Source organism: Mytilus californianus, unplaced genomic scaffold, assembly GCF_021869535.1.
Source record: "Mytilus californianus isolate M0D057914Y unplaced genomic scaffold, xbMytCali1.0.p SCAF_1, whole genome shotgun sequence".
NCBI classification, from domain to species: domain Eukaryota; kingdom Metazoa; phylum Mollusca; class Bivalvia; order Mytilida; family Mytilidae; genus Mytilus; species Mytilus californianus.
Window position 1 is genome coordinate 132,900,102 of NW_026262581.1, and position 13,392 is coordinate 132,913,493.

Consider the following 13,392-nt stretch of genomic DNA (forward strand, 5'->3'; position numbering starts at 1 on the left):
TTTAAACTTTTGCAAGTTCACCTGTCCTATTGAATAGATACAATAGCTATTGTTCTCTGTGTAGTTTATTCTCTGGGACCTTTAAATTTCTTCTAAGAGAAATCTATCATTCATTGATTAAATTACCTGAGTAAAAAAAATTTCTTATATATAGACAAAAATACTGTTTTTATACTCGTTAACTGCGTGTGATGATGTAGTTATTCAATATTATTAATATATTTTCATTCAGTTTAATATAAACATTGATTCAATCATAAAAATTTGATTTCTGACAAAACTTTCAACATTGTTCCTTTTAAAAAAAAATTTGTTTGACATGAATAAGAACTTGAAAATAATGATGTTTCAAATTAAGATCTTCTTAAATGTATTCTATAACTAAACAAAAAAAAATCAAATTTCAATAGGAACATTGATAAAACTTTTGTTAGAAATCAACTTTTTATGATTGAATCAATGTTTATATTAAACTGAATGAAAATATATTATAAATATTGAATAAATACATCAGCACACGCAATTAATGAGTATAAAAAAAGTATTTTTGTCTATATATAAGAATTTTTTTTTACACAGGTAATTTAATCAATGAATGATAGATTTCTCTTAGAAGAAATTTAAAGGTCCCAGTGAATAAACTACACAGAGAAAAATAGCTATTGTATTCATTCAATAGGACAGGTGAACTTGCAAAAGTTTAAATACATGGTCAAGATAGAGATGGCACTGTGGAAAACTTTCATTGGGTTCGCAATAATCTTAACCAGCATGTTGTAGTACAAAAGTATTGACAGTCATACAACATCTCCTTATTTTATTTTGAGGGCCATTTGTGATGTCCATGTTTTATCCTATTTGACTTTGATGACTTTATATGATGTCCATGTTTTACAACTTTGCAAGTGATATTTGGTTTGTCTAGTAACCAGTTATATTTGACTGAATTCAATACTTTCTCATGATTACTATAATAACTATGTCCAAGAATATTGCAGAACTCTCATGAAACTTTCTGATTACTTTTTTTTATTAGATTATAGATCCTCATGATAATTATATGAAAATCAGAAGGGAACCAACAAGTCAAATAATGGCATTGAATATACTATAATAATACATTCTTCAAGCCTCTGTTATTTTTTGTTTTATGCAGACTGTAGATTGTGTAGCCTGTATATATTTATTTTTTGAAGACTACACATCCATATATACCCCCTAAACAATTACACCTGTAGGTTATCATGGGATATCACCAACGTCATTTCAAAAAACAAATCAGTTTAACAAAATGTTAATATATGGTTAGGTTATATTTGTAAGTTGAGATTGTTTGAATAAAAGTAGCACTCAGAGTTGTCCTATTTGACAGTTCTATCAAGATAAGACTTTACAAATGGTTCCATAATCTGTTAGTAACTTATATGTAATCGATACATTGGCTTGCTGTATGTATTTGGTTATAAATGAGGAGTTAAATGAATTGGATGTTATAATGCATACTCATTACAGAAAGACATACCATGGGATTTGAGAGGATAGAAAGTTTGATCTTTGTGGTTGTGAGAATTCAGAAATAAATGTCAGAATTGCTAATTAGACCTGATGAAACTAAGTATCAGAACTTTTAATCAAATGCCATTGTTAAACATCTTCTTTTCATCGGTCAAAGTCTGTTAGCTCCATCTGTGGCTTTTACATACAATATGTTGTTAGGACGTAACAATTAGGTATTATGATGTGACATGTTTGTATACCACAGAATCAATATAAACATGTATTCTCTACGTAACTAGTCCAATAATATCAGGTTTACACTGATAACATGTTCACTAGAGAATTGTTTAAAAACATAATGCAAATGTCTTTATTTTGAATTTCTAATATGTATCATGTTAAAATTGTTGTAAGTAATGTTCAAATTGTGCAAGTCATACATGAAAAGAATTAAAGTTATTTTCATCAATAAAGGTTGATGACAACTAAAAAAATCAAAGAAAAACATTTAGAGTAACTTTTTTCATGTTCAGTTATATCAATAATCATACATGCTACCAAACAAAACTGTATTTGAGCACGATTATGAAGAAAGATGAGTTCTATTGCATTACATGTGGTACTTACCAACTTATATGGTTTGGATGATATGTCAATTCCCAATTTCATTAGCATCAAAAGAACAAATCACACTTTCATTTATTTGTCTGTAATTTTATGTGTGCATTGAATATTTTGGTGAAAAAGCAAATTCATGCAGTTTAAATATCAGGCTTTCATTACGGTAACTGACAAAAGGTCTAGGAGGTCCAAGTTGTTTTTTGCCTTCTACCCATACATATATTAAGCTAACATAGTGGTTTACTGGCATGAGATCTTGGTGGTCTAGTAAGTTTGTTAACATCTACCTGTATAGTTTATAGAAGAATGTCACTAGGGGAGAAGTTACATTTAGTGTTTCCCTACCTACCATATTTTTATGCCTCAAAATGCCTATCCTAAAGTTTATTGACACTTTCAATAGGGAATTGTTATAGAATTGCCAGTAGTTCCCATGTACTCAAGGTAAAATAATTGAGCAAAATAGAAGAATTTCTAACAACCTAACCTATCTTATCTTTTTAAATGATGAAACCCTAAACATTTAAGACATAGATATTTGCTTGGCTTTATGACCTTAACCATACACATATCACCCAATCATTTCCAAAGTGACATAGCAAACTCAATCTGCTCTATTATCTTAAATGTCATTCACATATCAATGTTTTTAGTTTATCCAAGAATGAGTTTTTTTCAGTTACTTGCCAAACATCAAAAGTGTATCCTACTTCAATGCTTCATATCTTTGCTTTGTACTTGTAAAGTCAGTCATATACTTGCCAAAAATTTCTGTATTTGTGTATGTCAGAAATATATTTGTATCCTGGTATGTATCAGTAACTTGTCAAAGATATATGGTGTATACTGGTATGTGTCAGTTACTTGTCAAAGATATATGGTGTATCCTGGTATGTATCAGTAACTTGTCAAAGATGTATGGTGTATACTGGTATGTGTCAGTTACTTGTCAAAGATATATGGTGTATACTGGTATGTGTCAGTTACTTGCTAAAGATATATTGTGTATCCTGGTATGTGCCAGATACTAGCTAAAGATATATTGTGTATCCTAGGATGTGTCAGTTACTTGCTAAAGATATATGGTGTATACTGGTATGTGTCAGTTACTTGTCAAAGATATATGGTGTATCCTGGTATGTGTCAGTTACTCATCAAAGATATATGGTGTATCCTGGTGTGTGTCAGTTACTTTATAAAGGTGTGTGGTGTATCCTGGTTTGGGTCAGTTTTACTTGCCAAAGATATAAGATGTATCCTGGTATGTGTCCGTTACTTGTGAAAGGTGTATATGGTGTTTCATTCAGTTATCTATAGAAAAATAAGAAGATGTGGTAATATTGCCAATGAGACAGCTCTCCACCAGAGACAGAAGATGTGGTATGATTGCCAATGAGACAACTCTCCACCAGAGACAGACGATGTGGTATGATTGCCAATGAGACAACTCTCAACCAGAGACCAAGAAGATGTGGTATGATTGCCAATGAGACAACTCTCCACCATAGACCAAGGAGATGTGGTATGATTGCCAATGAGACAACTCTCCACCATAGACCAAAGAGATGTGGTATGGTTGTCAATGAGACAATTTTCCACCAGAGACCAAGGAGATGTGGTATGATTGCCAATGAGACAATTCTCCACCAGAGATCAAGGAGATGTGGTATGATTGCCAATGAGACAACTCTCCACCAGAGACCAAATGACAAAGAAGCCAGTAACTGTTCCTTTGCCCATTTAGATAAATTCATTCAAATTATATCAATATTCAGATAATGACCATGACCCAAATGAAAAAGACACTGAACCCAAGTGTATAAACAAAAACTTAGTAACTTATATCATTTATATAGTATTACTGTTTAATGCTATTAAGTTTATGGTTTTAGCACCCTGCATGTGTATTATTGATTACATAGGAAAATATCAAATTATATTTTCAATAAAATTTAAATATTTACAGTATTTCTTTTATTCCTTGCTAACATTTCTTTTAATTGCTCTAATTCTTTGCTGACGTTGGCAAAGACGTAATATGATACAGCTTTGTGCAGATGAATTGAATAAAGTTTTCCCTATCCATTTAACTGAAAGTTTTTCCAAGAATTCATTCCCTGAACATTTCTATGAACTAGTTTATGTGTCTTTCAGTGCTGAGTCACATTGGTGTAACATGTCCCTCATTTATAATACATTTTTCTTGACTTCTCAGTTTTAAATTAGGTACTTTAACTAAAGTTGTAACTCCATTAGGCAAGTTGACTTTAAACGATTTTGACTCTTCTATAAAACCCCTTTTGGTTTTCATGCTCTCAGATGTGTTTGTTTTATTTTTGGCTTTCTGAACATTTTTGGTCTTTAGGTTGAAGGTTATTTCAGATCCATGTGCAATGCACACACAGTGAATGAAAAGGCATGTTGCCATTTGGTTCATTGTACATGTACTTCTGATTTACCAGATAGAAAATTCAGTTTGGATATGTATGGAGGAAAAGAATCGTAGCACAAGTACTTCATATATTTGGTGTTGCATTTTAAATCTCAGAGGATGTGAAGCTCAATTTGTTGATATTCCCTTAAAAATGTTTTTGTTATATTGGCTGGGTACAATTATTTATTACATGAAACATATATTTTTCAGTCTATGAATAGACAACTGATGGAAAGATATTTTCAGAGAAAATTTGGGCACAGATCCAACATATAAATTAGAAAGGGGGTTTTAACCTATTTGTACTCTTTTATGGCTGAAGATAGATCTATGTAACTGTGGCTTACTTTTATTACCTATATTTATATATACACTGAAAACTGTAAAGTGATTAGAGGGATTTACTCAGGTCAGATATTGTGTTGGATGATTAGAAATATATGTAATATTTTGGTATAAGTTAGTTTTTATGAATTTGCTTTATAGATGCAGTATGTGCAATTTGATTCTTTGATTTTTCTTTGCTCTCTATTTAATAATAATAAGCTGGGATTATTATCCTAAGTTTGAATAAAAGTCCTAGTTATAAATAAGATATATCTCGATCAAATATTATTTTGATTATTATTTACTATATCTTTTTTTCTATCAGTATTATCTTGCAAAATGATAGAATCCTCTCACAGGCAATTTACTGCAACAAAAAGTCACATGTATTTGCTCTTAAGATTGAATCTGGATGATATTATCCTTAATGTGATGGCAAAAAGTCACATGTACAATGTATTTACTTTAAGATTGACTCTGGAAGATATTATCCTTAATGTGATAACCATGCAGAGATAAAACACACATCTAAGTTATATCACAAACAAACATTTTTAACTCTGTCATACAAAAAACAAGAGACATAATCATATATGATGCAGATTTTATTGACCTTTGGTGTAACAGCTATCTATTAAAATTCTTTCTCTGTAATTCTTCATCAAATATTACTTTCACAGATCATGCAAGCCCATTACCTAGTAGTACATCTGATCTTACAGTACACTTCATACACCCCAATGCTTAAGATTTTTAATCAGTAACGTTATAGAAGCTAATTTTCTTATCTTCAGTTTCGTTTTCAAAATAATGTAAAGGATTGGTCAATATTCAGTTATTGGTATCTTGGTATTTACATTTATGTTATTCCTGTTATAACTTGATACAGGGAACCAGTAATTTGGGATGAAAGAACAAATACAAGGTATTTTGGATTTTGCTGTTTTTATACAGAACAAGAAAATTTCTGTTGTGTACCATATAAACAGTCTTTCTCATTCCTGTGCCTCATTTAAATGTCAAAGATAAGTTTTTCATGTGAAAAAAATGTAACATGAACTTTCTGTTGATTGGCATGTTTGTTCATGAAGAAGTACTTGCTGTTCTGTTTATTGATGCAAAAAGGTGTACATTTTGTACCTATTCATTTTCCCTTATTTATAGATAAAGAAAGTATTGTTCTTTTTAAATTGTCATGTTTTATTTTCATAAAAAGTGTTCTGTTGAAAGAAGTGGTGCACATTATGTACCTGTTGGTTGTCCTGAGTTTATTGATAAAGAAGTGGTGTACATTATGTACCTGTTGCCTGTTGCTTGTCCTATATTTATTGAAAAAGAAGTGGTGTACATTATGTACCTGTTGGTTGTCCTTAGTTTATTGATAAAGAAGTGGTGTACATTATGTACCTGTTGCCTGTTGCTTGTCCTATATTTATTGAAAAAGAAGTGGTGTACATTATGTACCTGTTGGTTGTCCTTTATTTATTGAAAAAGAAGTGGTGTACATTATGTACCTGTTGCTTGTCCTTTATCATATGCAACTATACCAGTCATAATTACGTTCAATAACTCTGCATGTTACTGGTTTAATTAGGATTATGAAAAATTTACTGGTAACCCGTGTGATGAATGATTTAGAAAATTGAAAAATGTAGATATTTCACCTCGGGGTTTCGAGGTTTTTTTTTATTAATACAAAATAATACCATAAAATTATTTCTATAAGAATCGGACCATACTAATCTACATAAGTCTTGTCAAAACTTACATGATCTTACATTGTGATTAGGTGCCGTGTTTGTTTTCTTTGATCACGTTGATGACTTTATATCTCCTTAATCAAGCTATGTCCTTGTGTATTATTAGAGTGACAATAACGTGTCATATTTAATTGCAATATAAACAGTGAAATTAAATTGTGTTATTTGCATGGGCAAAATTAGTGTCGAACATCGTCTACTTTTGAAAATTGGTTGGTCGCCATTTTTTTTATGTAACTTCGAAATTTTATCAAAACAAAAAGCATGTATCTACTTTATCAAAAAGACAAAATATTTGATTCTATGCTGCTTTAAGGTAAGACAAAAACTGAAAACGCATGCATCCAACAGTTTTTTTTTTATTTTCATCGTAAAAATATTACAATATATATTTTCACAAGTCTACCTACGCTGTCAACATGGTCAATGTAAACAATGCATGGTTGATGCATATAAATCTTTGTTTTGAGTGCGAGAGACTGTTTCTGATAAATTTATTAAATTAAAGGTGAAATAAGAAATTTCTAAAAACAATAAGACACACTTTTATAAATATTTCACATATACATTTCGTGTCTTTGTTTACTTCCGACATCGGCCGCCATTTTCAAAATATTGTTTACGAATGCCAAAATGTAAACTTTTCAATCAAATTTTGAAGCAAAAAGTTTGTTACCTAAACTGATTTGGGTTTCGATTTCATTTAAATGAATGTGTTGTCGATCTTTTTAGGGGTTAGAAGGATATTATAAACAAATAATAAGTTGAGAAAAGTGATCATATAAGAAGGTCCCATTGCAATTTTATTGAGTTTTAACGAAGAAGTCAACGGAGGCTGTGTGGTTATGTCACCTCCATTTTCAAACTTAATTTGAAGCAAGAAATCATATTTCTGAACTGAAACTTAAAACATTTTTAATTGTAAAAATGAAAATACTATAAAACGCGGGGTTGGAAGGTAAAATACACAATGTAACAAAAAAGTTATGATCGTTTAATCTATGTAGCCCGTTCATTTTCATTGATAATCAATCGGCCATTAATGATATACAACTGAATTGTAAAAGTCACGTGATGACCGCGATAGTTGGATATGTTTATTGAAAAAGAAGTGGTGTACATTATGTACCTGTTGCTTGTCCTTTATTTATTGAAAAAGAAGTGGTGTACATTATGTACCTGTTGCTTGTCCTTTATTTATTGATAAAGAAGTGGTGTACATTATGTACCTGTTGGTTGTCCTTAGTTTATTGATAAAGAAGTGGTGTACATTATGTACCTGTTGCCTGTTGCTTGTCCTATATTTATTGAAAAAGAAGTGGTGTACATTATGTACCTGTTGCTTGTCCTTTATTTATTGATAAAGAAGTGGTGTACATTATGTACCTGTTGGTTGTCCTTAGTTTATTGATAAAGAAGTGGTGTACATTATGTACCTGTTGCTTGTCCTATATTTATTGAAAAAGAAGTGGTGTACATTATGTACCTGTTGTTTGTCCTTTATTTATTGATAAAGAAGTGGTGTACATTATGTACCTGTTGGTTGTCCTTTATTTATTGAAAAAGAAGTGGTGTACATTATGTACCTGTTGCTTGTCCTTTATTTATTGAAAAAGAAGTGGTGTACATTATGTACCTGTTGCTTGTCCTTTATTTATTGAAAAAGAAGTGGTGTACATTATGTACCTGTTGCTTGTCCTTTATTTATTGATAAAGAAGTGGTGTACATTATATTCCTGTTGCCTGTCCTATATTTATTGAAAAATAAGTGGTGTACATTATGTACCTGTTGGTTGTCCTTTATTTATGGATAAAGAAGTGGTGTACATTATGTACCTGTTGGTTGTCCTTTATTTATTGAAAAAGAAGTGGTGTACATTATGTACCTGTTGCTTGTCCTTTTTTTATTGAAAAAGAAGTGGTGTACATTATGTACCTGTTGCCTGTTGGTTGTCCTATATTTATTGAAAAGGAAGTAGTGTTCATTATGTACCTGTTGGTTGTCCTTTGTTTATTTATAAAGAAGTGTACATTATGTACCTGTTGGTTGTCCTTAGTTTATTGATAAAGAAGTGGTGTACATTATATACCTGTTGCCTGTTGCTTGTCCTATATTTATTGAAAAAGAAGTGGTGTACATTATGTACCTATTGCTTGTCCTTTATTTATTGAAAAATAAGTGGTGTACATTATGTACCTGTTGGTTGTCCTTTATTTATTGATAAAGAAGTGGTGTACATTATGTACCTGTTGGTTGTCCTTTATTTATTGATAAAGAAGTGGTGTACATTATGTACCTGTTGCCTGTTGTTTGTCCCATATTTATTGAAAAAGAAGTGGTGTACATTATGTACCTGTTGCTTGTCCTTTATTTATTGATAAAGAAGTGGTGTACATTATGTACCTGTTGGTAGTCCTATGTTTATTGATAAAGAAGTGGTGTACATTATGTACCTGTTGGTTGTCCTTTATTTATTGATAAAGAAGTGGTGTACATTATGTACCTGTTGCTTGTCCTTTATTTATTGATAAAGAAGTGGTGTACATTATGTACCTGTTGGTAGTCCTATGTTTATTGATGTACATTATGTACCTGTTGGTTGTCCTATATTTATTGACGGAGAAGTAGTGTACATTACGTACGTGTTGATTGTCCTTCTTTTATTGATAAAGAAGTGGTGTACATTATATACCTGTTGCCTGTTGCCTGTTGCTTGTCCTGTGTTTATTGATAAAGAAGTAGTGTTCATTATGTACCTGTTGGTTGTCCTTTAATTATTTATAAAGAAGTGTACATTATGTACCTGTTGCTTGTCCTATGTTTATTGATAAAAAAGTGGTGTACATTATGTACCTTTTGGTTGTTCTATGTTGAGAAAGAATTAATGTACATCATATATCCCTTTGGTATCTTCTGCCTCTCTTTTATGTACATAAATATAGGACAATAAAACATAGATATAAGAAGATGTGGTATGAGTGCCAATGAGACAACTCTCCATCCAAATCAAAATTTATAAAAGTAAACCATTATAGGTCAAAGTACGATCTTCAACACGGAGCCTTGGCTCACACCTAACAGCAAGCTATAAAGGGCCCCAAAAAAATTACTAGTGTTAAACCATTCAAACAGGAAAACCAACGGTCTAATCTATATAAAAAACAAGAAACGAGAAACACTTATGAACCACATCAACAAAGGACAACTACTGAACATCAGATTCCTGACTTAAGACAGGTATATGTTCTTTTTATAATGGCTACTGACTGCCACCTCAGTTATTTACAATTTATTGCTTGGCATTATTTTAAAAAAAGACAAAATATAAAAATAAATCGGACAACTAGCAAGAAAATTGGTTAAAACTTATATGATATATGAAATAATAATAGACGAACATTCTATAGCTAATTATGGATAGAACTTTCATTGATATTAATGTTTACTTATGATACAGATTCAGCTCTTAATTCAATCATTCTGTATTACATATAGTGTTACAATTAATTGGACACTATGGGAGAAACATTTTTTGTAATCACTTTTCTTAGGGAGAAGGCTGGAGTTGTTTAAGATCTTTGGCTAATAACACTTTTGTTAAATTGTCAGCCTAGACTTTATAACCATGTAAGGTGACCTGCAACTAATTTGGTAGAATAGTCTATAAGAATTGATTTATTAATGAATGGTAGGGAAATAAAGATTTTAAAAAGCTTTTTTCATCATTTGAGTTTAGTAATTGAATTTTATTGGCTGTTTTTTTTAGATAAAATAGATATTACACATACAATTCATTAAACACATTCAGCTTCTTAATGAAAAGCCTTTGAATAATGAAATCAAATAAAGAAAAGAACTATTATAAGAAGTTTCTGTTGACGTCAGTTTTCATGTTAAATCCTTTCTTGGGAGTTTATAATTTTGCATTGGAAGAAGACACCCATTCAAAGAAATATTTACATAGTTAACCTTATGTAGATATTTTTCATTGTGATATCACATAAATAAACGTTCACCTATATAAATATACTCCTATTTTCACTTTTGTTACATGGTCACCATTTTACAAATGCAAAGAAGAAAAACAGAAAAGAAAAATATCTCTTATGTAGAGTACATATAAACTATAAATGTATTATTAATCATGTTTCTTGCATTTGCCAGTGTAGTTTACATGTTATCTGTTACATATTAATTCAGGATTGCTCAGAGGCTTTAATCAGATGAATTTGCTATAGATTTAACCAATTCCATCTTTATCTTTTATAGCTAGTAGCTACAGGAATTTTTGTAACGTTCATAAATTTTCTCTTTATTTCTGTGATGTAAATATTAAACTGAAGACATGAAAACAAGATAGCTTGTGTATGCGCGGTAAAGTTGAAATTTGTAATATCTGAAGAGCTCTTTCCCCATCACCCCACCCCCAGGCCAGTCTATTTTGCCTAAAAGTTACCAATTACCAAGAAAGGGGTCTATAGGGTGTTGTGAAATGAAAAGTTATTGATTATTTTTGTTATAACTTTTAAGTTACTTTTTATCAGTTATTTTTTCCAAAGCCACATGTTACTGTGAAACAAATAGAAAATCCTGGACTTGGCTTGCATGTAAAATTCTATCTGACTTTAACAATACATTGAATTGATTCCAGATGGTACATGTAGGCGCAAATATATTTAAAAAAAATTGTATAACATTTACGAACACAACCTGTGTCCACATTAAAACATCAATTACCATACAAAGGATATATTTACAACATCCTGTTAAAAAATGACAAAATACTTGATTAATGATGTAGTATGTATTGAATGACGTTTCATATGTGTGACGATAAAATGTAAAATGTGACGTGGATAATGTATTGTATATAGGAGAATAGAAGGATCGTAGAAACTCGGGTTATTAGTCATGTTTCTGTAAGTTAAGTTTTGAGCAGGGTTTTCATGGAAGGAAAAATAGCATTGGGGTTAAAAGCAAAGCGGCTACCAAGGTGATAGTGCTTTGGGAGCAAATAAATAGAATAATACAATTAGTCGTTTAGTGAAGGTACTGATAAAGAGTTTGATACAGGAGCTTGTAAAAGATAAAAAACTTTAAAATACTGGATGTAAAAGATCGGACATCAGATTTTAAGAAAAATTATTTATGCAGTGTTCAAAATAAATGATATTTAGTAAGATGATTGCTGGGTTGCTGTCGCGTTGACGTTTTCCCCACATATTGGTTGTTATATGTTAAGAAAGAATGATAGATATAGATAGTGAAGGGTCATTGACATAACGACTTTATGTTTTTTTTCATGTGTGTCTGATAAGTTTTGTTTCCCATGATTTAGCATCCTCCCTTTACATTATTTATATCATATATCTCCATATCATTTGAATTAAAACTTTAAAGTTTGAAATTGAGATTATTAATGTTGTTTGCAAAGGGTTTTGTATGGGTCAGAGCTTTATATAGTGACCAATTCTATGAGAGAAAAGAAACTCTTTGATTGATATCAAGACCAGAAAGTCATAATGGACCCTCTCCCCAAAATATTTGTTTGCAAACATAAGCTTGGTTATCTAGACTCTAGATGTTCAGCTGAATTGTTTGTTTCTGTCTGCTATAATTGGGGTTTTTTTTATTGTTTATTGTTCCTTGTCCTTTTGTAGTTAGATCAGAAATCTACTTACCTACAAACTTGGTGGAAGGATACATTCTGATCTACTTACCTACAAACTTGGTGGAAGGATACATTCATATAAACTTGCCTTTCAATGGACAAATGTCTCATTGGCAATCATACTACTTCTCCTTATTTTTGACTGTTTGTACTTTGAAGCAAAATTTCAGCTTATAGCATTAAGATATTGACCAGTCTTTTATTTGACACTATTTATATGAAAAAAGATGTGGGTATATGTCATTGAAACAGCAAACACAAAAATAAAGATATCTGGAGGTCGACATACTAGAATTTTCAGTAATTCAAGCTACAAATCATCTGTAGTTGAGAATGGGTTTTGAAAATATTGCCAATATTCTGCCATCAACATCTTTTTTTTTTTAAGAAAAGAAAAAACTGAGACACTTGGAACAGGAACATTGTAACACATTTCAATAGCTTTACATTTATTTATGTCTTTTTCAGTTTTGATGTAGAAAATGGTACTGGCCCAGGTCGTCCTAACCTTGAAGGTTCAAGTCCGTCTTCCAGTCGTCTTGTTCTACAAAACCTTCCGCAGAGACGAGAATCTTTTCTCTACAGATCAGACAGCGACTATGACTTGTCTCCTAAATCAGTGTCCAGACACTCCTCCATGCAAAGTGAGATGTAAGTATTATTCAAGTATCTCATCTTTAATTGGGGTACTGGTTTGAAACAATTCATGAACATATATTATTTTACTCATTGTAGAACATTCAGTAAGATTGATAGATACTGGTGAAATGAAAGATCTGTTATTTGAAATTTGCTGTCTAGAAGAAAACTCTCATACTTCACAAATGGTGTAGTTTTCTCCAAGCATAGTAGAGTTACCTCCCTTAAAAAAAGTAAAATGCATTGTTGAAGCTTACCAGAGTTATTTCCCTTCCAATGGTATACGTCAATTTTTAGTAAACTGATTGTGTTTGTAATGTAAATGTATTGATTTCATGTCTCCAGATGGTGTCTATGATGTATTATAGATGATATTACGTCAGATTTAGATCATATTATTTATAAACGTGACATCTGCTAATTTCTATCCTATTTCATATCT

The 13,392-nt window shown here is 31.0% G+C and overlaps 1 protein-coding gene across 9 annotated transcripts in view; it reads left to right on the forward strand.

The window, feature by feature from the left end:
• Window positions 1–13,392, forward strand: part of LOC127734768 (cAMP-specific 3',5'-cyclic phosphodiesterase 4C-like) — a 280,406-nt gene that overhangs the window by 163,694 nt on the left and 103,320 nt on the right. For 8 of the 9 annotated variants that reach the window (XM_052244777.1, XM_052244786.1, XM_052244803.1 and 5 more), the window contains one exon: window positions 12,780–12,962. In XM_052244777.1, coding sequence (XP_052100737.1) covers window positions 12,780–12,962 — 183 coding nt within the window. Of the gene's footprint in view, window positions 1–12,779; window positions 12,963–13,392 lie in introns of those variants that run through there. The other variant, XM_052244837.1, reaches the window with a different exon arrangement.